Source organism: Scomber japonicus, chromosome 5, assembly GCF_027409825.1.
Source record: "Scomber japonicus isolate fScoJap1 chromosome 5, fScoJap1.pri, whole genome shotgun sequence".
NCBI classification, from domain to species: Eukaryota; Metazoa; Chordata; class Actinopteri; order Scombriformes; family Scombridae; genus Scomber; species Scomber japonicus.
The window spans coordinates 6,603,247-6,627,929 of NC_070582.1; the positions used below are offsets into that span (position 1 = coordinate 6,603,247).

Sequence of the window (24,683 nt, forward strand, 5' to 3'; positions counted from 1 at the left end):
AATACCTAACAATAAGTAGTAAAACCACCACTTAGGCAATCCTTGTCAGTGTTGAGCAACCACTACAGCAAAGCTCTGAACCTGTTTTCCTTTCCCGTTTGTTTATATTGGCCGTAGTGGATTTGGAGTGAACCTCTTCATACTGCGGCTCGTCAGAGGGCGGCTCTTTGACTGCTTTTTACGCATCATTATAAAGGCTTACTCCCTCCCTCTGCGCGCTGTCCCGCTCCTCCGCTGCAAGCCCTCAAGCTTTCAGTGTCTGGATCTATGGTGTAGCTAGATGGGCTAGATGCCATTCGCCAGTAGCCTGCAGGTTGCAAAGGTTGAAAGTTTGACTTCAAAATCGTTCCGTTCTTCTTCTTCTTGGGGCTTTTTTTTCTCCTCTGCTTGGATACTACTGACTTAGGCATTGGATATGTGCACACAGGATGATGACAACCCCTTTCCTCCCCGTAGAAGTAAAATAAAATAGGCTTTCGCACACGCTGGATTTACTCCTGTCGTTCCATATGAAGAAGTCAAAAGTAAGTAATTGTTTCTTTTTTTTTGTTTCACTTGAGGAAATGAACAGTTTGCGTTGTGTAGTGACACGTTTCTGCTGTTTTCCCCCTTTAGTTCAACTTAACCAGAGAAGGTTTATTTTAGATTCGGTGTGTTTTTACAACCTTATCACAGCTGAATGTACTTTTCCAAGGCGGTATAGACATAGACATACCCGGTTTGTAAATGAACTGGATACAAGCACCAGCACTATCAAAGCTGTTTTAGAGCGCTCCACATTATTGCGCTGAGGGCTTAATTGCTCAGCTCCGTGTGGTGAGCAATGTGATAAACCCGCTTTCCGCCTTTAAACGCAGCGTTTCCCCTAAATTCTCCACCTGTCGAGAGTTTATGCAGTTTGCCCCCCACATCCCCTTAGGAGCCCCTAATGGTTCCCCCGATCAATAAGTTTATATTAACGGCGCCAGTCTGGCACCTCACAGTATCGTGAACGGTTTGCGCCTTGCATAACTGTGAACCATTTCTATAGATTGTAGCATTTGCAATCAGGGGAGCAGCACATACACATGAGGATAAATTATTCCACACATTCTTACCTGCAGAATAGAGTTTAGATTACTGCTTGTCCTGTCTCTAATTTGCGTAAAAGTAGATTTTTTGAACGTGCAACTGTTAATATGTATACCCACACACACACACACACACACACACACATACATATACTCTTATACACGCACGCACGAGCACGCACGCGCAAACAACGTTCCATATGTTGCCAAAGCAATTATTAAATCATCTTTCTAAAATGTCACAAATCGTTATTAGATAGATTAGGCATGTTGATCAGGATAGCGTGGCTCAATCACCCACACATATGATATATATCTGCCTTTTCATCTACCGCCTCTCCACCGGTTCAGGCAGCACTTCAGGTTATTCATCAGCTTGCTCTGCAGTGGAAGCAGCCGCTGTCTGTTTTAAGAGCGCTGCAGGGACAGCTTAGACTCACTGACAACAAGCCTTGATACCATAATCTCTGGCGTATGAACTAGTTGACCCAAAAATGTACAAAATTGTAACAAACACTTATTTTTAGGTCTCTTGTTTTTATCACGTGGCAAAGAAAGTAAAATAGATCAGGCATATTTCAGCATTAGTCTTTGAATCACTGTGAGATCATTGTAAGATGTTTAAACATGGTAATTGGATCCTTTACATATCAGTAGGTGATCTCCTTAAGGCAACCAATTACTGTAACAAAAACATCTGTTTGAATCTCTTTTAAATGAAAGCATTGATGTTTCACTATTTAAAGAGCATTTCTTCACCTGGTTCACATTACCATCCGAGGTTAGGTGTGAAAATAAATTGGTTTACATGGATTAAATGTGTGTATGTGTTGTGTAGTTAAGAAGGTGTGTAGATTAAATTAGGCTGTTCGACTGAACCCTGCTCATTTTGGGGTCTGTGAATAATCTCTGCCTCAGTCTGCTCAGTAATTTAAGATCTTTTTCAATCATTATCAGTTCAAAATAAAAAATAAACAAAATGTATTAATATTGATATAACAGGGTATGTGTTTGTATGTCAGCGTGCATCAGGGAATAAAAAGTCTTTGAAGTTTCCAGGAGGAAGGGTGGGCATTTCTGTACCCCTGTTGCTGTGAATCATATTCCAGGCAGGGTTTCCTTTATGCTTTTTTAATGAAGGTACATGTAAGTTGTGCTGTGTGCCTGGCTGCGTTTGACACCTTTCATCTTTTATCTTTGCCACAGCTCGCGGCACTTTCGACTGTCACGAAATGATATGTAGAAAATATATCATTCTTACACTAGTTTTATGGAATTTGTTGTAAAAATTAAACTTTTAGCTTCCATCAATGTTGCACTGCTCCTTATTTAATCTTTACATATTTCCACCAAAGATTGAATTGCTGATATTTGTAAATGTATAGCGATCTTGTTTTAATATTTTCTAATGACGGCAATTGTTCACCAGTCTCTGAAAAGTGAGTCAAACCTTTTTAGATCTGGCACATGAGGTGTGTGTTTGTAAGAGTGTGTGTGTGTGTTTGTAAGAGTGTGTGTGTGTGTTGGAGAGAGAGAGAGAGAGAGAGAGAGAGAGAGAGAGGAAGTGGTAGAGCATGTCTAGTCCTTCACAGAACATTTGGCACCAGTAGGGTGTGCTAGTTTTCTGATCCCTGCGCAGTGTTGGAGAGACCAGTCATCCAGCTCTTTGGACTATGAAAAGTTTAGACATATCAATGCCCCCCCTGTGTCCGTCCTTAATACTGACACAGATATGTGAAGGTAATTTAGTGTTACTTAGTGCTAATTCAGTGGCTGTAATTCAAAATGTAGAGTCAGATAAGTCGAATGACATTTAAGACATCTTCTCTTTGACTGTTTCCTCCCAGGGGTCAGATCTTTATGATGAGTTATAGCTTGCTGTTTATGGACTGGTCACGCTATTTTCCCAGGTTACGGATTTTCCATCCAGGCCAGGGCGACATAAGGCAGGTAAAGAGGAGCTGGAGTGTTTTGGTATCAGGATGATTTACACGCACGAATAGTCCGGCTGGAGGAGCTGTGATCCAACACAGGCTGTAAATCCAATGGCCAACTGCTCACATAATGTAGGCTCAGTTTGTCTCTGCTTTATTGTTGTGGCCTGTGACCTGCTGAGGACTGCCATGCCGCATCAAAATCCCTTAAGTAAACTATATCTATCTATTTTATTGATGTTCAGGAAATAGTCATTGTTTCAGGGTTTGAAATGTGCTGGTAGGTGCAGAATGGAAATGCAAAAGCATGAAAAGGAATGACAGATTGCTCCGCATCATTAGATTTATTATGTCACATGTTCTTCGAAGCACACAGTAGGTAGGTGTTGTGGTGCAAAGAGGCTGTTGATGTGTCAGAATTACACTGTCCAGTAATCAATCACAGCTGAATGAATTACTTAGAGCAAATTTGATTAGAAGGAGCACATGCAGTGAAGACTTGAATTTACTGATCAAGGCTCTCTTTTTTAACAGTTTATAAATGGCTTTTCATTAACAACGGGAAACAAGTCATAAAACATTACATTAGAGCTGCCATGCTGTGTTGTGTATCTAGGGTGAGGATGGTGTTGCTGTGTTGTGTATCTTGGGTGAGGGTGGTGTTGCTGTGTTGTGTATATCTAGGGTGAGGATGGTGTTGCTGCTGTGTTGAAGTAATTGATTAGTTCCTCTCAAGTGGCTCTTCTAACTTGAAAGCCACATCAAAACATTTTTGTTGTGCTTTGCGTTCCTCTGGTTAGTCACTTCTGTTACATCTGGGAACTTCACCTACCCAGAGGTGATTTACGTTCCCTACTGGAGCCAAGAACGGAGCCAGTGAATTTCTCTTGGATTCCAGCAGTCACTGACCTCTTCTCATTGGCAACAGATATAACAACAGCACACATCAGTGATCTATGCTTGTTTGTCTGTTTTGCATATCAAATAGACTCTGTGACTCACAGCTCATACCTGGCTACACATCTTTCCTCAAGTTATTCAGTTTGGTTTAAATGAGATCAATCACTGTCACTTCCCAGACCTCCCTCCCTATTTAACAAGTAGCTTTTATACGGCTGTAACATTTAATTAACATTATAAATAGATGTCTTGGATATCCTTTTATACATACTGTACTTCCTTGTCATGTAATATCTTTGGGAACCCTGTAATTTAGACTTCCAAAGTACTGCGGGTTTAAACAATGCTTGTTGCAGAAAGGATTTACCAGTTCATCAGTTATGCTGTTCTCTACCTTGTGATGATCGACCCGCCAAAGGTTGCGTGGGGTTGAAGAGGTTCGGTCACATTGATCTCAAGTATCACATTATTGATAAAATTGAAATAAATTTGATTTCATTGTTTCCTTCCGGATTTTTTTCAGCAGTGGGAGGAAAAGATGTGTTGCATGTGGGTGGTGTGTGGATGTTGGAGTGAATATTAAAGCGCAAAGAAAACCTTTATTTATTCATACATAATGATGTTTATATCCCCTACCCACAGAGGGTACTGTATATCAGCCCTAGTGGCAAAGTTTGCAGTCTCAAGTCTGCCTTCACCTACAAATAGAAAAAAATTACAAAAATGAGTGGGGTGTGGGACATTGGGAGAAACCAGACAGTCGTTCATTTCAGATACTACTTTTTCATACCATTCATATAGTTGAAAAGTCTCTCTCAAAGTTTGGACTGGAGATGGGCACTGTGAGGGCAATGACCACCAGCTGGCTCAAGTATGGGTAGAGGTGCCACCATTCGTCATACTGTCCCTATTATGGTGAACTGTTCCACATCCTGAAACACATTAAACACAGACAATGGGACATTAATCATTGTTCTGCAGAACTCCTCAATTACTTATGACTTTCACATTTTACCTGGAATGCTTCAGGCTTGTATGATTCATACGCCATCATCCTCCTTGGCTGCTTGTGGTCCCAGCACGTGAAAGGCTGCCAAGATTTCCATGTTCTTGAACCTTCAGTCATCTGTCCACGGAGGCCATCCAGATAAGGCCCCATTACCTAAATATGGGATAGAAAAGAAAAGGAGTAACTTGTTTGATTTATTGATTGACTGACAGACTGACTGACTGACTGACTGACGGACTGATGGATTGATGGATTGATGGTTTGATTGATTGATTGATATCTTTATTTACCCAGGGAGACAGACTGAGACATGAGTCACTTTTCCAGAAGTGCCCTTTATGCAAATTGTGTATGGAATAAGGAAATAATAGTTGCAAATTGCAATTTTATTATTGGTTTTGAGGATTTTCCATCATGTCGGCCTAGTAGTAATAGGAGGAGGTATCTCAGGTGACTCTCAGTTTTGTTCAAGACATTAGAGTGGCTGGAAAATTTGTGTGCAGATGAATCAAATCCAAACCCTTCCCCCCCTTCTCTAATTTTCAGATTTTTAAGCAATGTGAAGCCCTCACATGTAATATTAAAATGCATGGAAACAGTATATTGAGAAGTACTTTTTGATGAGTTTTTTTGTTAGGGTAGGGTTAGGCCTCTGATAGTCCATCCTGTACTTTTTTTAATAATCTAAAAGTAAATTAGATTCAATATAGATTAGATTATTATGTGATTTTGAGGTGAGCTAATTTGCAGTGATGAAATGGCAATATGAACCGTAATAATAGTACTTACTACTCAAAGGTCTTTTACACTACAAGCAAAATTCACCCATTCACACATGTGTTCATACACAGAGGCTATCATTCAAGTTTTTCTAAACATGGACACATACTCACACACAAAGGGTACACTTCAGTAGCAATTTGGGGTTCAATATTTTGTACTGGAGGACCTGCTTTTAACTCCTGAGCCACAGCCACCCTTATTTACTTTCAGCTTTTAAAGTAGTCACATCCCAGTAACCCAGCTACATTGAGATTGAGAAGAGCTGGACATAGCGCAAATGCTCTTTCTTTGTTAAGTAATAATGGCATTTGAACCCCACCCACCAACCCCGATGATTGCCTCATGCTCTAAAATTTACAGAATCAGGGTGCCTCCTGTTTTCCCTAGAAGGAGTAGATATCTACATCTACTGTCTCAAGGGAATACTGTGTTTCTCATGGCTAAGATTTAGTGCCGGCCTTACACTGACCTCAATGCCTTATTTTGACCCAGCCTATGCCACTGTATGATGTCTAAGTTCGGACAATTCCAGTTATGGCAACAAAAATCAGGGTATACTTACCTGAGTCATCTCTGTCAACTAAAATAGCCACTTATCTAATTACTCATCTAATTAAAGGAACTTCACTTTGCGCCAGTAAAGCATGTGACTTCACACTGTGTTTGTGGTGTTCCGTCATCATGCATATCTAAATAGTCAAGTCTGTAGAGTTGGCAGCCTGTCTCAATGAATGGAGGCTTGATGTGGTGCATGATATGGTGTAATGCTGAATACTCACTATGATCAGTGTGGTAGAGCCATGGGTATAACCTGGTCTTGTCTACCCATTTAGGCTCCTAGCTTGATAGCCTGTGCTTAGTTTTCGATTTCTCTCTTCTCTTCTCTCCTCCATCACTCGCCTCTCCACTCTCATCTCTTTCTGCCATCTCACCTGCTCCACTCTGCCCTCCTGCTCCACTCTGTTTTCCTGCTCTCCTACTCCACTCTGCTCTCCTGCTGCACTCTGTTTTCCTGCTCTCCTACTCCACTCTGCTCTCCTGCTCCACTCTGCTTTCCTGCTCCAATCTGCTCTCCTACTCCACTCTGCTCTCCTACTCCACTCTGCTCTCCTGCTGCACTCTGCTCTCCTGCTGCACGCTGCCCTCCTGCTCACCTACTCCACTCTGCTCACCTACTCCACTCTGCTCTCCTGCTCCACTCTGCTCTCCTGCTCCACGCTGCTCTCCTGCTCCACGCTGCCCTCCTGCTGCATTCTGCTCTCCTGCCACACTCTGCTCTCCTGCTGCACTCTGCTCTCCTGCTGCACGCTGCCCTCCTGCTCACCTACTCCACTCTGCTCACCTACTCCACTCTGCTCTCCTGCTCCACTCTGCTCTCCTGCTCCACGCTGCTCTCCTGCTCCACGCTGCCCTCCTGCTGCATTCTGCTCTCCTGCCACACTCTGCTCTCCTACTCCACTCTGCTCTCCTACTCCACTCTGCCCTCCTGCTCCACTCTGCTCTCCTACCCCACTCTGCTCTCCTACTCCACTCTGCTCTCCTGCTCTCCTACACCACCCTGCTCTCCTGCTCCACTCTGCTCTCCTGCTCCACTCTGCTCTCCTGTTGCACTCTGCTTTCCTGCTCTACTCTGCTCTCCTACTCCACTCTGCTCTGCTGCCCTCCTGCCTCAGTCTGCTCTTCTGCTGCATTCTGCTCTCCTGCTCCACTCTGCTCTCCTGCTCCACTCTGCTCTCCTGCTCTACTCTGCTCTCCTGCTCCACTCTGCTCTCCTGCTCCACTCTGCTCCTCTGCTCTACTCTGCTCTCCTGCTCTCCTACCCCACTCTGCTCTCCTGCTCTCTTGCTCCACACTGCTCTCCTACTCCACGCTGCCCTCCTACTCCACGCTGCCCTCCTTCTCTACTTGCTTCCACTACTCCTGTCTGTCTACTTGTTTAGTTAGGTTACAATTGTGAAAGAGTAATATTACATAATGCTCTCACATCACAAATATTTGATCACGGTGAGAACATAAAAAAATTATACAAGCAACTAACATTACATATTTTAGAAAAAGAAGGCATTTATTTACCTTCAAAATTTCAGGGCATAGCGAAGAACCATTAGCCTTTCTCTAGCTAAAGTAACATTACCTGACTATATTCCTCAATGACATCAGGCATCTCTCTCTTCTTGGAGATATATTGTAACGATCTCATCAGGAACATTTTAATACATACTGTAGCTTATACAGACATTGTTGGCAATTATTTTACCAACATTTATTGAAGTAATGTTAATGGTATTATGATTCACTGATTTTAATTAATTTTACCGGGCTATAACAACATAATGTTAACTTAAACTGTAAAATTGAACTTAAAGTTATTTAAATCCACCTTTTTTCTTGTTGTCTGGTAACATAGCACTGTCCTCTGCCCTGTTTGTCACGCTGACTGAGTAGAAAATGCTGTTCAGTGGAGCAGACAGCTCCATGGAGTCGTGTAATTGTGACTTCATGACATTTCATGTAATTCTGAAAAAGCAGCAAAAGCACATTTTGCAAACACTGGGTTTGGTTATGCAATTTTTTGCCATGTATTCCGTGAAGTCATTACTCCCAAAATAAACACTTTCATATTAATTCAAAGCCAACTGCAATTTTTGGATGACAAAGCCTGCAGAGTTCAGCACTTTTATGGAAAAAACGAATTAAGGACAGCCTCATGCTTTGCACACAAAATTGATGTTTAATCTTATTTGCAGCACACTCACCATCTGGCCATAAGGCCCAAACAGGACAAACTCAAGGAATGCACAGAAGAAACTGAGACTTTTTTTTGGAGATTGCAAATGGTCAGTTAACACTAAAGAGCAGTGTACTTTGAAAATGATGTTCCCCACCTCCACTCAGTGAAGGATGTTCATAATGTTAGTGTGGTCAGGGAGAGGCAAATATCGTGTGTATGTATTTGTGGTCTCTCTTATTTCAGTTGAATTTCATTTGAATTTTAGAAAGTTGAAATGTTACAGTCTACCAAGCCAATATTTACCTTCAATGCCTTGCAAAAAAGTTCCATCTTTTGTCATAAAAATGTACAAAGTCATAGTCTTGTTTTTTGTATTAACTTTACAGCACAGATAATCCATAACAGCAACAAGTGAACATGACTTGAGTTACTGGCTTTTCTTCTGCCACAGAGCTAGGGCCTCATATCTGAATGTTTGATATCTTAATTCTGCAGCAACAAGACATTCAGGGTGCTGTACCAGGCCCAAATAATTCAGATACACTCATTTGACGACATGCCCACCCTATCCTTAACCCTGCCATCAAGGTAGCATTTCTACAAGTGAGCGTACTTTGCAGGAAATCTGCAAGTTGAATGCATGCCTACATGGAAATTTGGTGGTTAACTTCTATGATGCTTGGGATATAAAACCACTAAGAACTCATCTTGTAGTCATCATCTGAAATGTGTCAGACAAACAGCCAGTTTAATGAGAGTTGTTTGTTGTGATACATGTGAGAGGCAGAGGTTTCTGAATATATGCATAAACCCAGCCAGGACACAAAGGACCATAATTGAGGACCATCTTTAAAAGCAGTGAACAATTAACAAGGACATCTGGCGTCTGTCAGACTGGACATCCTTCAGGCCTTTTCAACCTGATGTGCAAGCTTGACATGTCTAGTTCAATCAGTTCAAAGATTTATTAGACCTGGGTTCCAAGCTTAACTTTGTACAAAAGGCACAGTGAGTGGGTGTCATGTGAATGCGAACATAAGTGGGGAAATCAGTGTCACATGGGCACAGTACACGACCGGAGCCAGGACGATGGATCTGTTCTGTGGGTTGGCAGGAAATGAGAACCAGAAACCACAGTAATACATTTGTCAGAGGCAATTACCATCACTTAACACAACAACAACAACTCATTTTATCTCTTCAAAAGTCCAAGATTGTCTAAAATCATCATCATCATCATATGTTAATTAGCACACAAAATTAAATTTGTAGCATTTTGATTTGATACTCCAGATTCGAAGTGTAGAATGTATGCCCTACTTTTTGCCTTGCATGATTCACTAGTGAGTATCTCAATTGATCTGTCACTATAGAGTACCTTTTATATGTTTAGTATTGTGCATGCAGTGAAAAGTGAACAAGGGCAGGAATGTCTGTGTTCAGATTTTTCAGCATGACCAACAGAAAACATCTGGAAAAAAAGTCAAACATTTGCTTCTCAAATGTGATTTACAGATCTCTCTGTTTTATGCCTTTGTAAGCATCTTTGGATTTTTGATGGCTTGATGTAAAAAGCTATTTAAAGACTTCATTGTGAGCTCTGAGGTTGTTACAGGCTTATTTTCTACCATTTATTGATTTAGTGTTAAAAAGTTTGTTGCTGTAGCTGACACAGCCTTGCCATAGCTCTGAAATTAAACTTCCTGTCACTTTTTCTTTGCAAGACAGGTAGCATAAATACATTGAATTCTCCAAAGATGACCATTTTCTGCAGTGTTTCTAACTTGCATTCATTGAAGACAATCTTTCTATGTGTTTCTCTCATTAGGAGTTTATAGTGCTTTGACTCACAGAGAGCAGAAACCGCAGACTCTAAACCTGGCAAGCACCTCAGCAGGTGCATTGAGGGTTCATTTTAACATTCTTCTCTGCAATATTTGTGATCAGCATGAAGCAGAATATGACAATCTAGTGGTCTTGGTCTTGGCCAAGAGACACAGGAGAAGTTTATTGTCTCAGTACCCACAGCGTTTCTATATAATCACTGTCTCTTTTTTTCCACCGCCCTGTCTCATATGATCAATGTCACGAATATTTTGACAATCACATCTCTGGGTGATTTCAACTTGAGTTGAAGGGTTCATTGCTCTGCTACGGTTTGGGAAAATTCCTCCTTGCTCTCGGTCTTATGAAACTTTAAAATCCATTGGATAAACTCACAGAATTCACAGTGGACAAAATTAAACAAGTTTGTTTTTGTTGGTCACATTTTGGGGGATATGTGGTTTCCCAAAAATAGCCACAACATTTTTTTATCTTTTGGTGTTTTCAGAGAACTGTGGATTTAACCCTCACACCTTTTCTGTTGCAAGAAATGTTAAGTAATGTTGGCCATGCAAGGCTACAATATTGAAATGTCTAGAAATGATGTTACATAAAAAGCAAAGCTGAGTATAACACTGATACATATTTTAAAAAATTTGAGTGGTGTGTCATTTACTGCAAAAAGGTTTTAAGTTGATTGACAAAATGACCTCTGAAAAAATTGTTATGTGATCGGTGTATTACTCCATCCTTTCTGCAAAGAATCAACTAATTTAATCACCATAATCAACTTGCTGTAGTTATGCTGCATGAGTGTATGCAGGCTCTTTATCTTCGTCTTAAATGACTCAGTTCTTCATGATTGGCACGCTGCCTTGAACCCACATAATTAAAAGAGGTTCGAGGTCACGTACGCATGCATGACCTCTGGATATATCTACAAGCACTGAGTCATCCAAAATTGACTCTTCTCCCCTATTGAGCAATCCCACTGTACATCTGACTCAGAGCTGGAGGCCATTTAAAAGGATTGGATTTGTTCAATGTGCCTAGAACCCTTCATGGCCAATAATGCATTTCCTGCTCGCGAGGAAATTGCACTTTCCACATGATAAGTTTTTCCTCGAGCTAGTAGGAGAAGTAACTTGGAAGAGTTGAGACAATATTTAGAAACTGTATTACTCATCTGTCATGTTCAAGAAACATTATAGAAATATATGTGGGTTTTTGTCTTAACCACATTTCTTTCAGCTTGACATGTTGTGCGGTCAACCAAAACTGTTCCTCGTCATTTCAAAGGGCTGTTAAATGCATTTTTGTCAGTTTTGGCATTATTGGTCATGTGATATTGGCATGTTATTTCCTTAACAATGGTGACAAGAAGTCTTGGTCACTCTTTCTTTAACGGTACACTAATAAGATGTAATAAGCTTTCTATCTAACCCCAGTAACATGGTTTCTCTATTGGCACTTTCAGCCAAGCCTGAGTCAAACCATGCTGAGCTTATTTGCTGTTTTACTGCGTCCTGTTGTTAGACCAAAGCACGCTCGATCTGCCTCCAAGCCAACCCATGACAACCCCCTTTCTCCTGCTTCTCCTCAAACAAGCTCTGTTGCACAGCGAGACCCCAACTCGTGCCTATGCTGGAAACCAGAGAGAAAGATGTTTTTAAAAGCCTATGTGTGTTCAGCTATCAGTACTGAGTCTCTGTGGCGTGAGGTTTAGTTTTCAGAGCTGTGTTAAGCTGTGTTAAGTTACTGCAGATGAAAACATTTCCTGCTTCTGTTGCTTCGTATTAAAAGCTTTTCCACTGATGAACTAATATGGGACTTCCGTGATGTATACAGTCTGCTGCTTTTCGGCTCAAGACAAGCACAGTGCCGAGTCAAGCCAAGCCAACTCGTGTGTGAAAAAGGCTTTTAGGCTACGGAAGCTGCCAGAGCGATGCATCTTTATTTCCCACTCTTAGACTCTTATTTCTCAGAGGGTAATTTGTGACGCATTAACATACAACTGTACCGTAAACTAAAGTGAAATTACTTTCACTCCCTGCACTTTTTTTCTGCTGGTCCTTCCTGGGTGTCTAATACAACATTATAAGCACTTTCTAATTACAACATAGTTTAGGTGTATGGTGTCTAATTATGGTATAACTGTGTGTGCTTCCAGTCTACATTTTACAAAACATATTAGTCTTAGGTTTTGTGTGTACTGTAAAAAAGAAAAAGAAATCTCCTAGTCATTTATAGCTTTTCGGTCATCTACCTTCTCTTTAAAATCCAATCATTTTTCTACAAAACCCTTCTTTTCATTGAGCAAAAGAGGCCAAATAAATGTAATCTAAACACAAGCCATTGTAAAATAATAAATTGCTTAACCACCACCTTTCACTACCCAACCATTTTTAAATGGTAGGTACACATTTTGGTCAGTTCATAGTTCATAGCATAATAGATTGATTTTACTTCATGTGAACATTATCAACCACATAAATGTTTATCAGCCAATGAATCATAAAATCAAAACTTCAAAGGGTTTTGCTTGGGGAGAGCCTGTGAAGGTAAAAAACCTGGCAGGGCATACAGTACATGTGTGAAGCACAGTTGCACAATTCAACTTCCTTGTTGTCCGAGCCAAATTCCCCTCCTGCAGTTAGTGCATATTAACCAGTGCCACTCTCATAGTTTTTTGGTGACGTAGTAAGCTCATATCTTTTCCAAGGAAAACAACAGAAAGCATACAATAATCTAATGCATTTCATCTCCTTACTTCCTCTTTCAAATTTGCAAGATCAGATTTATTGCTTGACACCAAGGGGACGATTTGATTACAACTAAGGCATCAGTATTTCAAATCTACACGTTCTCAGCAATTTGGATAAATGTCACAAAAGAAAAGCCATTATCCATCCAGCAAGTTGATTTAATGAGGGCTATAATTCTTCAATCACACATTGGGACTCTTAGGACAGGTCTCAGAGACAGTAATCTGATTAAGCAACTGCTCCATCTCAAACAAAAGAATGAGGAAGCATGGGATAACAAGATCTTGCAGAGTCAAAGGACATGTGCATGATCCAAATTTGAAATAGGAAACTCGTGTACTGTATGACCCGAAAAATAGTAGCTCTAGATTGTTTTTCTTCTCAGTTCTCATTATTTTTCCATTAGCTTCATTTTTTGGTGTGTATTCACTATTACAACTTTCTAAATGAGTTGAGATTCTCACACACACACTTATTTGTTGTTGTGATTTCCTGTACCAGTAATTAAAGTGATCGAGACGGATCTAGAGTGTCTGCATAGCTTTACACAAAGGTCAGAGATACCAGTGGAGGTCATCTTCCCATTTGAGGTCATTTTATGTGTTGTTAAATAAACCCATTAGAGAGTCTTATCAGAAAGAAGGAAAGAGGAAATGCATGCTTTTCTTTTTGTTCACTTTCTATTTGCTCACCTATTTTACAAACATGTAGCAATATGCTAATAAGGCCGGATCCATTTTAAATATAGATCCTTTGTCAATATTGACTGTCTGCTATATGTTGCATGCATTTGTTAACAGTGAAAGTGACTTGACTTAAGCGCTACAGCAATCCCTGGTGCATATTATTGTCTTATTTAAAGTATCCTATAATGTGGTCAGAAAGCTGTTTTGCAGATTCTCAGTTTGGCAAAAAGCATGCAATGAAATTAAATTGGTGCTTGGTATCAGTGGATACCCTGAATTTAGATCTCTGTATTAGTATCTGGAGATGAAAAGCTACATTGATGCATCTCTTTCTATGAGTTAGTGGCAACCATGATGACCAGAAAGAAATATTCCTCAAAACCTCACAACCTGCTTGAAGACTGGATGATTGTTGTCTTAACTCCTTTATTACTCTTCATGTCCACACACATCCTCTGTCTTACGTTCTCACGTTCATCAAAGACAATACTGAAGAGTGCAACAGTCCTGCCTGCAAAGAACTACCCATCACTTGTCAGACACACATGCCTTACAAGCGTTTGCACAGCCATTTAGATTCAATCCAACTCAAAAGTGTATTTGTGTAGCAGCTGATAAGCACACCTCAGTAGACAGCAGCAAAAGCCGGCTACATTTTCTTAGATGCTTATTTGATGTGTGCACTCTAGTTAAGGATTAAGTATACGTTCTATGTTTGGTGCCAGGACCTCTTCTGTGTACCATTTGATAGTCTGTAAATAAAAGTGAAGCTTAATCCTATTTAATCAAGGTAGTGGATTTGATGATAACGGTTGCTCATGTTAATGTTTGACTAATTTCAGACTAAACACACTATCTTTATGGCTTTTATTGCTCCAAAACTGCTTCCTTAGATTTGAGGCATCTCTATTTTTCCCATAGAGATGTTATTATTGACGTGTGAATGTGTCTAAGGTCCTCCCTGATTGTCTGTGACATGGTGATTCTTTACAGTGTAGTGTTGGAGAGAAACATGAACTTTGCCAGTAAACAGCATGAAATACAAGAAAATGTTGGCACCATGTACAAAGCGCTGACCAGTATAAACATCAGCCAAAGTATAAACAACAAATTTTGTGGCTGGGAACAGAGAAGGATGGGGAGGAGGGGACGGAGGGGGGTTTCTTTCCCAATCCATTCACATAATGCAGAGTAATGATTTGGTATTATTATTTTAATTCAGGAACATCCCCACAGAAACAGTCCTCTAAATAAAACCTTAGCCACCTGGATCAACTCTAACATGTGGACAACAACAGCAGCAGCCTGGTGTATTCTTTGCACAGCCTTTATAATCTGCCCCATTTTAATCCTCATTATGAAACATGGGGACCAATATCACATGGCAAAATTCAAAACAATGATCTTGGAAAAAGATTAGGATAAAATACCCATCTGTCTGAGAAAACAGGCCGCATGTTGCTATGGAGGACTAATGTCATGCAAGGTCCTGTGTTCCGCTTTTATGAGATTATATGGTTAAGAAGGCCACAAGGCCGACGATCTGGAGTGCCTGTTCAGCTAATGATACCTCAGGTTCAAAGTGGTGGTGGAAAATGAGACAGGGTTAATCATCCTCAGAGTCAGTATGATGAGGTAGAGCAGGCTTGCAGGCCTCGAGAGCCATAATGCACCTGACAATGATGAACAAGAGGGCTTCAGTTATGAGGGTTTGCGCCTGACCGTTCAGCTCTTTTGGTTTGGTATCAGTTGGTTCTACCACTGCAGGAATATAAGTGGTTGATTTGCTTTATTTAGGACACAGCCACAGTGTAGCTTTCAGTGCTCCAGATAAAAATGGGGACCAATTTCAACATGGGAAATTACTGCATTCCCTGTTAGAGCAGCCGTGACTTCAGCCTCACAAGGTCACTTAGAGAGTGTCAAACTCTCTGCAACTTTCAAACTGTTGAAGCCATCTCTTTTTTCTCACTGAAGCCTTGTTGTTTATTGATATGTTTGGCCTGGGTTACGTGTTGGGAGACCATGGGCATTTCTGGAACTTGCAGAAACAAGATTGGTTTGTTTTTATGCTGGGCTTTATTTAATTTACATTAAGATGTTTTTCCATGTATTTGATGGTTAAAATAAAACGATAAGATAGTAATCACTGTTCCAGCCTGTATCCTGGTATAATCAAAGGATTATGTAACATTGTTTAACCCGCACCAATACATTTATTGCAATACATGGTTGAGTCATGATGGAGAGACACTAACAACAGAACCACATTCATAGAGAAGACAGATCAAAGTTACACTTTTTCAGCATTTGCAGTAATAGATTACTCTGATTTTAATAAAACACAACTGAAGAAGATGCATCTCTAATTAAGTAACTAACTAAGTAATGTGCAGCCAAAAAAATTAGACATTTACATTGTCTCTGAGTGTCAAGAGATCAAACACTCAAAAACATCAGACAGAGCCAAAAACTCTGACATGAATTGGTTTCATAACAAAAAAGCAGCAAATATATTAAACATACCGATATTTATTATATGTAAATGTTGTTGTAACACTATGAACACAAAGCTAAACTCTAGGGGTGTTTCGGGTGTTGTCTTTATTTTCTAATCCCATGCATGTTAGCGATGCATATTTTCTTACAATTGTTGCTTTTTGCATAGTATGTTGTTGCCATGGACACATTGTTTTTCTTACCAATACCCTGCACAGCATTTACACATGGAAGCCACCCATTACAAGCATAGCTGCACTTTGATGAACTCAAATACAACAAATGATGATTAGAGGAATATCTCACACAAACAAGCTATCATGTTATCTCCATAGCCTGGGATTTGAAATAAAAACATTTGTATACATTCACACAGAACGTGACATTCAGAAGTGGGAGCCATTTCTGGTGCGATGAATTTCACTGGAGACACATTTTAGTAGCAGTAAAATCCCCTCAAACCATGCAGCATCGTTTGAGTTTTCAGTATCTAGTAATGTGCTTCTTATGTCCTAGAAACATGTGCTTTTATTGTGGTAGTACATAGTAGTACAGCTTCACATGTAGCTTATTCACTGGATAGGAATCCTCTCATGGAAGTTTCATAAGGTTGGGATAACCTTAGTTGTAGGCGGCCTGCCAAGCTCTTCATCTCACTATGGCTGCTCCTTCTAAAATACTACCCTCTTAAAATATAAATTGAAGCCATGCCATGACAAAAATTGTCCATATTTAGATGTTTAAAGGACCAGTGAGTTGGAACATGCCCTAACCTTCATGCCTGGGCTGCTTCACAGTAAAACCTTCCAATGGGCCATAAAAATGTGTTCAGACTGTAGTAAATGTAAAGTAATCGTTTTACGCATGTACAATTTTGTAGTCAGTTTTGTAGTCAGCTATAATTTGCCACAAACAGCCAATTAAATGACTAAACATAGCAAGGTATTAGCTGGTATTAGTATTATTTAGTATTAGCTGACGCTAGCTAACAAAACCCACAGATTGATCTGGCATATTTAGAAATTTGTTTTAGTTTTTTTTCCTCTGACCCTTTTTTTTATCTCTGCCTCTCTGTGTTCATGAAGAGGAATCCAAGTGCTTTGTAATAACTGCAAATTTGTCACTCTTGAAACCTTTTCCAACTTCAGCAGATACCTCTTAACAGCAGCTTGCTCCACTTTCAGCAAACACGACTCAAGTTGTGTCCAGTACTTCCACTGACTCCTTGCATGCCATTGTGCTGCCTCTTAAATATGTTTCACATGCAGTCTTATTATTCCATCAACATTAAGTATAAATGTGGAAGGGTTAGTCATAATTTAACCACAGAAGTCTTAGAAGACAACAGAGCTGCAGATTAGAGCATGGTAGCATAGCAGCATGAGAACATCACAGTGTTTTACATGGCAGGAGAAAGTTTTACAAAATCGAACAGCAGTGGTTTGGACAGATCAATGCTGTGATAGCCAAAGGTTTGCAAGGAAGTGCTGTGTCAGCACAAGCCTTTGACTCTTCTGTGTGAAACCCTGGAAGGGGTTGCTCTTGAACCTCTGGCAAGCAAACACCAAGGACTTCGACACATCAAACACACCACAGAGTTTTTTTTCAGCATCTCAGGAACATAAAAATGAATTTCCATAAAACCTGGAGCAAATAATTAATTAATTAGGCTATACTTTGGTGCTGATCCAGATCTGGGATTCTTATTCTTCCATAATGACTTTTTAAACATAACCTTTAGCCATCACCAATTACATAACAAATGACTGAGTCAATAAAAGAAACTGTTACATCCTGTCTTGTTTTAATGCTTAAATTAACAGTACCCAGAAAAGGACTGTTCATAAAAGTAAGGCCTTTCACAGGTTTAAAACTACAAGGCGCTGGCTCCTTATAGACCGCAAACCTTTACCAGTGCTGCACAAATAAAGGCAGAAACATCAGATCTGGACCACATTCTGTTCCCCAAGGTCCATCTGCCCATCAAATTTAATGAAAAACTGTTCACAAGTATTTCACAAAGCCACGTCCCAACTTGTGCAGCCCCGCTGAGATTTGAACCTCCAACCTGCCATCTGTACTTGTGGCTTCTCTACCATAAGTACCTTTCACCTGGCAGAGTCATCTCGGCTGGGTGAAAACATAAATTCACGTAACGATCTCAGTTTCTACGAGTCTCCTCATACGACTGAATGAAAAAGGTGGAACTCAACTGCAAGGGCAAGTTTTAGTTCATCTTCAAAAAAGGCAAGCATTTTTTAAATTTAATGACAAAATAATTACTTTTGTGAGATAAAAGTGAAGTATATTATAAACTTTCTACACTGTCACTCAGAGACTAACATTAGTGGTTTGGAGCAGCAGTAAAAAAACGAGATTGGCTGACCAACATGTACTGCAGCATTAAATAACTTAAAGCAACTCTTGAGGTGAAGAAAATAACTCTGTGGTCAACATCTTGGACAACAGTGGCTTTCAACAGTTATAAAGCTGCTAAACACTACAGGAGACACAGCAAAGCACTCTGCCTCACCTCATTTTATTTTTCTCGTACAGGCAGAAGACTGTAACATGCTTTCAAATTAATTAAATAATTAATATAGTTAACTTCTTAAAATTTAAAGGCTGCAAACCATTTATCTCATTTGGCAGTTATGTGTAAACTGGAGCAAGAGACCTTTAACTGGACCCCTTTTCAAGTTCATTTAATCAATAATCAGTTTTCAATCAACAATCCATCCTGAATCAAATCGGACCCCCCAAGAATTGGAAGTGAATCATGAGATTCCCAAAGATTCACGCCCCTTACTGTCATCACTCACACATCACATCCTGATTTGTGCATTGCTGTGTTTACTTTGCCCCACAAGCTCTCACAAAAAAAGCCACAAGGATGACCAAGAGTTTTAAAAGAATAGTAATAGCAAATGATGGTGAATGGCAACTATTAGCTGTACTAGTCAGTAATGGCTGCCCACATTTCAATAGATAGCAGATGTGTGCAGAACATTTTAACCCCCTAACTGGTTTTATTATACATATTGAATGCACATGTGTGGTCAAACATCCTTGCTGGTCTATAAATGTTTGCATGTGGTTGTATTGAACATTTTGCATCGAAATTAAATGAATTGATATAAAAGACAAATGTCTCATGATGTGGGACTGACATGTGTAATGTTACAGCAAGGGTAACAGTAAATGAATCAGCTTTAGGAGAGGTGGTGCTGACATGATAGACCATGTTTTCTGATAGACAGCTCTTCCTCAGCTTTGTTTCAAGATGACAGAAGTATTTCATTAACCAGTATGAAAGGTGCTATATAAATACAGTTTGATTGGTTGATTGATTGATTGCTTGATTGTCTTTTTTACTGGCATTTAGCATTTCACTCTTCACATTTGGATATAGTGTGGCATATCATTCACTACAATGTGTGTCACTTCATTAACTGATAGTTGTTTGACATGAGGCTTTTGGCAGCCACCACCTATTCACGCCCTCATCATCCTTTAAACAAACTTTAGAAGAGTAAAGCAGGGCAGCGTCAGTGTAAGTGTTGACTGACAGTCCCATGCATTGAAAGCAGATACACTGAATAACTAAAATGGTCAGCCATGGTGCTCTGTTCCAACTTGAACATTTTAAAATCCTTTTTTTTTTTTTTTTAAACAAAAACAAAGATTTGGACCTGCTGAACTGAGACATAAAATACAGTGCCGGTGGCAGATATGTGTTTCAGAATGAAAGTCAGATCACATGGCAAAACCACACTGTCTGTAAAAGGCTTACGTGCATCTGAATCAACCTTCACTATATCATTCATTTTGACATAGCACAGTTCCTGCTTAAGTAGTAAATAAGAAGCAGCCAGGAAACCATATGATAGCTCAGAGCAGACGAGGCTAATAGGCTTGCCTTTTCTCATTCAGTCAGTACAGGTGTGTAACCATGCATGCAAGCTGACGTTATACCATGACTATTGATGTTGGCAGAGGTTTGATATGACACGCAGTCTGTCACGTAGCTCCTTTTAGAAAGATATGCAGCAATATTGCTATAAAGAAGACCCCTCATTATACCAGCTTTGCTTTTTTTACACTAAAGCAAACTAAACTAAAACTGGTTTAAAAATAATCGAAACCGACTTCTAGAAACTCTAATCGACTTAATCTTGCTCATGTCAATTAAACGTGGTGTTCACTGTTGCCATGACAACAAGGAATTTGAAAACTTGTCTCCATTGATCATTTTAACCCAAACCATGATCTTTACATAGTTCTAATCAAGTAAACTAGACATTAACCACAGCTTAGCCACACCTTAATACATCTTTATAGTCACTCCCTAAAGATACTCATGTGTGAGGGCAGCAGTGTAAAATACAAAACTAAAGAAACTGTGAAAATACATCATTGTTCATCAAGGGTGGAGATAATCGTTCATTAATCGTAATCGAGATTAAAAGTTCAATTAATCGGGATTTAGATTTTTGCCATAATCGCCCAGCCCTACCCTCATGCGTTGTTTTAGATAGCATGCACTGACGCACTTCAGAATCAGAGGTGTGCCATATAAAACAGATGGGTGTCTAATGTGTGTGATCTCTTTTACACCTAATGGCAATCTGGCAATGTGACTGTCTCTGCTGCTGGCTTAATGGCAGAACAACAGTTTCCACCTATTACCATGTTGCATGTTCGTAGCTTTTATAGAAAACTACAAAGCAGAATAATGGCTCAACGTTCCCGCCTAGAACAGGCTGAGTAGATTCTATTGATTTAGGTTTTATTTTGGGGGGGCGGGTGGGGGGGGGGGGGGTTGTGTGTGTTTGCTAACATGAAGTAAAACAGATTGTAACATGACAACTTGCAAAACCCCTGACCTTATGTACTGTACTGTTGTATCTGGGGCGATTCTGATTTCACTTTTACTATCTAGCATAACTGATGAATTACAAGAGGTCACACACACATTTGTCTTATGTTAGTGCCTTCTAAAACATTTCTTGCATTATCCATGTTTACCATTTAAATACAATTAGCTTTGGTAAGCAGTAGAAGCAAGGAGGGATTGAATTACGTTCCATCTGCATTGTACATGATGCTTTTCCTTTGGCCTTTCCTGCTGTTGATAGATCATTGTTCTATTCTCTTCCTGTTGTGGCTCCGTTAGACAAATATATAGTAACAGGAGGAACGTGGGTGGTAGATTCTGCCTTGGAAGATTTCAAAAATGATTGATCTGAACCCTCAAACTGGCAGAGAAAAATCTACAGGACAGAAGTATGAATGTGTGTAAATGTGTGAATGAGATGCAACAACTTATTGTCATGAATAAACTTTCATCAGAAATCCTGTTATACTGCGTGAGGATTAGACATGGCTCAGCTCACCATGATTTCTTTTAACCCTCTCTCTCTGTGAGTCCTATTTGTGAAACACTCAAAAGCTTTTTTTTATTTTCACTAATAAGGAGGTTCACTTTCAAGGTTGCTAAATTGTTTTGGTTGGGCTCCGACTGACCCTAATCCCCATTAAGAGAGAGAATTGCAGGCTCATTGTATAATATGGTCAGACTGGCACAGAGAAACGGTAGGAGGTCAGCCAAATGAATGGCAACTGTTAATGTAAGCCAATGCGACTCCATTAGGCAGTGAAATAATCAGGCCATGGGAAAGAACTGTCAACAATAGTAAGACAGATCCTTGTTTACTAAAGGCACCTGTACCATCTGGAGTTGCCTTGTAAATAAATAAAAGTTATGTTTATATCCAATGTTTCAACCCAAAATTAATTGAGTGCATGTTCTCATGAAAACATGTCGTTCTCCATTGTTTATAGTAGTCATTAACTGTCTTCTTCACTTCATTTTGTTGGTGCATTGCATTGGTTGGGGCCCATTACTCTTACCAGTTGTCATTGAAACCCAATTAAAAAAAAAGAAGTGTGAAACTGTCAGCAGGCTGCCGTCATGCTTGTCCATGTATGTCCTCACCCGTGTGTACAAGACAAAGAAAATGGGGAGTAATTCTGTTGAATTACTGATGAGTTATAGTCAACTCAATGCATCATCTGTCACTTAGCAATGCTTTAAGCAAGACAAAGGGTGTTGGTGTTGGTGCTGGAACAAAATGCTCCAGGTTACTAGATGTTGCACGTACAAATTCTGACATGTAGATGATAATAATATAATTGTTGTTGAATGTCAATCAAATGAACAGAAATATAAATATGTGTAATGGCATGTGATACTTTTGGATGAGTTACTTTTTGAGTCACAGCATCATCTATTCATCCATCATCATCCAACTTGACAGTCTGCTGTGCAAAATGAATCCTCCTCACTGCACTAAACGTTGTCTGAGAGCCAATTTCACAACTGAATTCAAGGGAAGCTCAATGTTTGGCCTGAGTAATGAAACGGCAAAAGCTGCCAACTTGACTTTAGTTCAAGAAAACATTTGCATGGTGAAAGATTAAAGAAAATTATTGTATTTGTATGGAAAAAGAAACTCACATATACATAGTGTATTCAGTCATTCATTCATTCACCATTTTCTTATACTATATTGAAATGTATCTTATTAGCATTGTATTCATTCATTCATATGCTCCATATGTCCTCAATTAAGATGATTTTACCCAAACTGAATGAACTTACACTAAAAATAAGCATCTAAGTCACTTTAGACTAGGCTACCAACCCCAAACTCAAAGGATCCAATACAAGTCAGATCAGTCTATAAATCAAGTTCTCAGCCAATTCTGATTGTTTCTAATTAAAACAATAAACGCCTTTTCCAAAGAAATAGTTTTGACATGTTCCAGCAGGGAAAGCACAGATTGAAATGATTGATGATTAATGTTTTCTGAATTTGGTAACAGTTCTTGACAGTCATCTATCTCTTTATTGGCAGATCTAAAACTTTCACAGTGTCCACTTCAACAATACGGGAGTTTAAAGTTTCCAATAGTGTCTTTATGTCCTTGAAGGTACCACAAGGATTCCTGACCTCTAGTAATGCTATGGAGCTTCTTGTTTTTTCACCCACAAGCACATGGGTGACGCAATATACAGTCTTGCCAATGGTTTCCCAATATTTCAACGATCTGTATGTAGGTGGCTGGAATATGCCAAGAAACGATGCAATGCACCAACAAAGCCAGTAAAGGGTGACCGCCTCGTGCACTGCAGGATTTAAAATACTTGAAAAAAAATGTCTTGGTAAATAGCTTAAGGAACGGAAATGCACTGAACACTTTTGTTAGACCTCAAGGATATTCACAATGAGAGTAAACAGGAAAATGCCACAGGCCTTCTTTATGTAGCAGTCAAGTCTCTTAACCCAATAAAGCAACATTTAATCAACCATATACAGCATGTGTTGCTCAATTGAGATCATGTCTTAAGTACTCTGATTGGTTCCATCATGTCCAATTAGACTTCTGCCCAGGCTTGAGGTTCATTTTATAGTCAGATGGACGTGACCTGGAACTGTCTGTCAAAACCATTCACAGGTGTTTCGATACTGTGCCTCTTTGTGAAATACGTTGATGCATCTTCACCAGAAACCTCTCTCATTGTTGTCTACAGATTGAAAAGTATAATAATAATTTCATATGTTGTTTTAATTGTGATGTGTAGTAGTTGGAGCTGTGACTAATTGTCCAAAAAATCTTGTTTTGACCTGCAGATTTGGATACGCGTCTGTGTCCATTTACTACTGTTCATCACGTTTGGGGTACATTCAAGTAAATTTGACGTCAACCCAGTAACAGATGACATCTCTAGACTCTCTGTTTTGGTAAGAACAACACTGCTATTAAATGTTAATTCAAAAAATATTAAGTTAAAGGTCCAGTCATCATACTCATGTGGACTATCACTTTACTATATAATGAGTAACTGTCATTCTTGAATATACTGTTTATTTTAGAGGCTATTTCTAATGTTAAATGTAATACTGAGGACCAGGGACCTTTGTTTTGTTTTGTTTCAACTTAAAGATAGATAAATAGATAGATAGATAAATACTTTATTAAGGCTATTTTCAGTCAGGTCGTAGAGTCAGTCAGTCCAAAAAAGAAGAAAAAGTCAGTCATCGCTCTCCTACAGTGTGGAGTTATAAAGCTGGATGGCCCTGGGGGTATAGGACCTCCTCAACCTGTCTGATGAGAATGACAGCGACAGAAGTCTGCCGCTGAAAATTACTCTTTTGTCCAGTTAAAGTGCTGTGGGGGTGGGGTGGGAGGGGGGGAAGGGGGGGGGGCAGCAATCACAGTCCATTACTGACAGCAGCTTGCTCAGGTAAACATCTAGCAGCAGAATGGACATGGCAGAAATGGAATATAATATTCATAAGTATGTTTTATTTAGTGTATTGTCACCTGAAAATAGGAGCCATTGCGAGATTATGCATTTCACACACCAAATGAAAGTGTTATTCTGTGTCGACAAAGAATAAACGTTGGCTTTTTT

At 39.6% G+C, this 24,683-nt stretch overlaps 1 protein-coding gene across 1 annotated transcript in view; it reads left to right on the top strand.

The window, feature by feature from the left end:
• Nucleotides 1–243: 243 nt before the first annotated feature.
• Nucleotides 244–24,683, top strand: part of kitlga (kit ligand a) — a 35,462-nt gene continuing 11,022 nt past the window's right edge. The window contains exons 1-2 of the mRNA XM_053319215.1: nucleotides 244–524; nucleotides 23,899–24,009. Of these exons, the coding sequence (XP_053175190.1) occupies nucleotides 510–524; nucleotides 23,899–24,009 (126 nt within the window). The 5' untranslated portion in view covers nucleotides 244–509. The remainder of the gene's footprint in view (nucleotides 525–23,898; nucleotides 24,010–24,683) is intronic.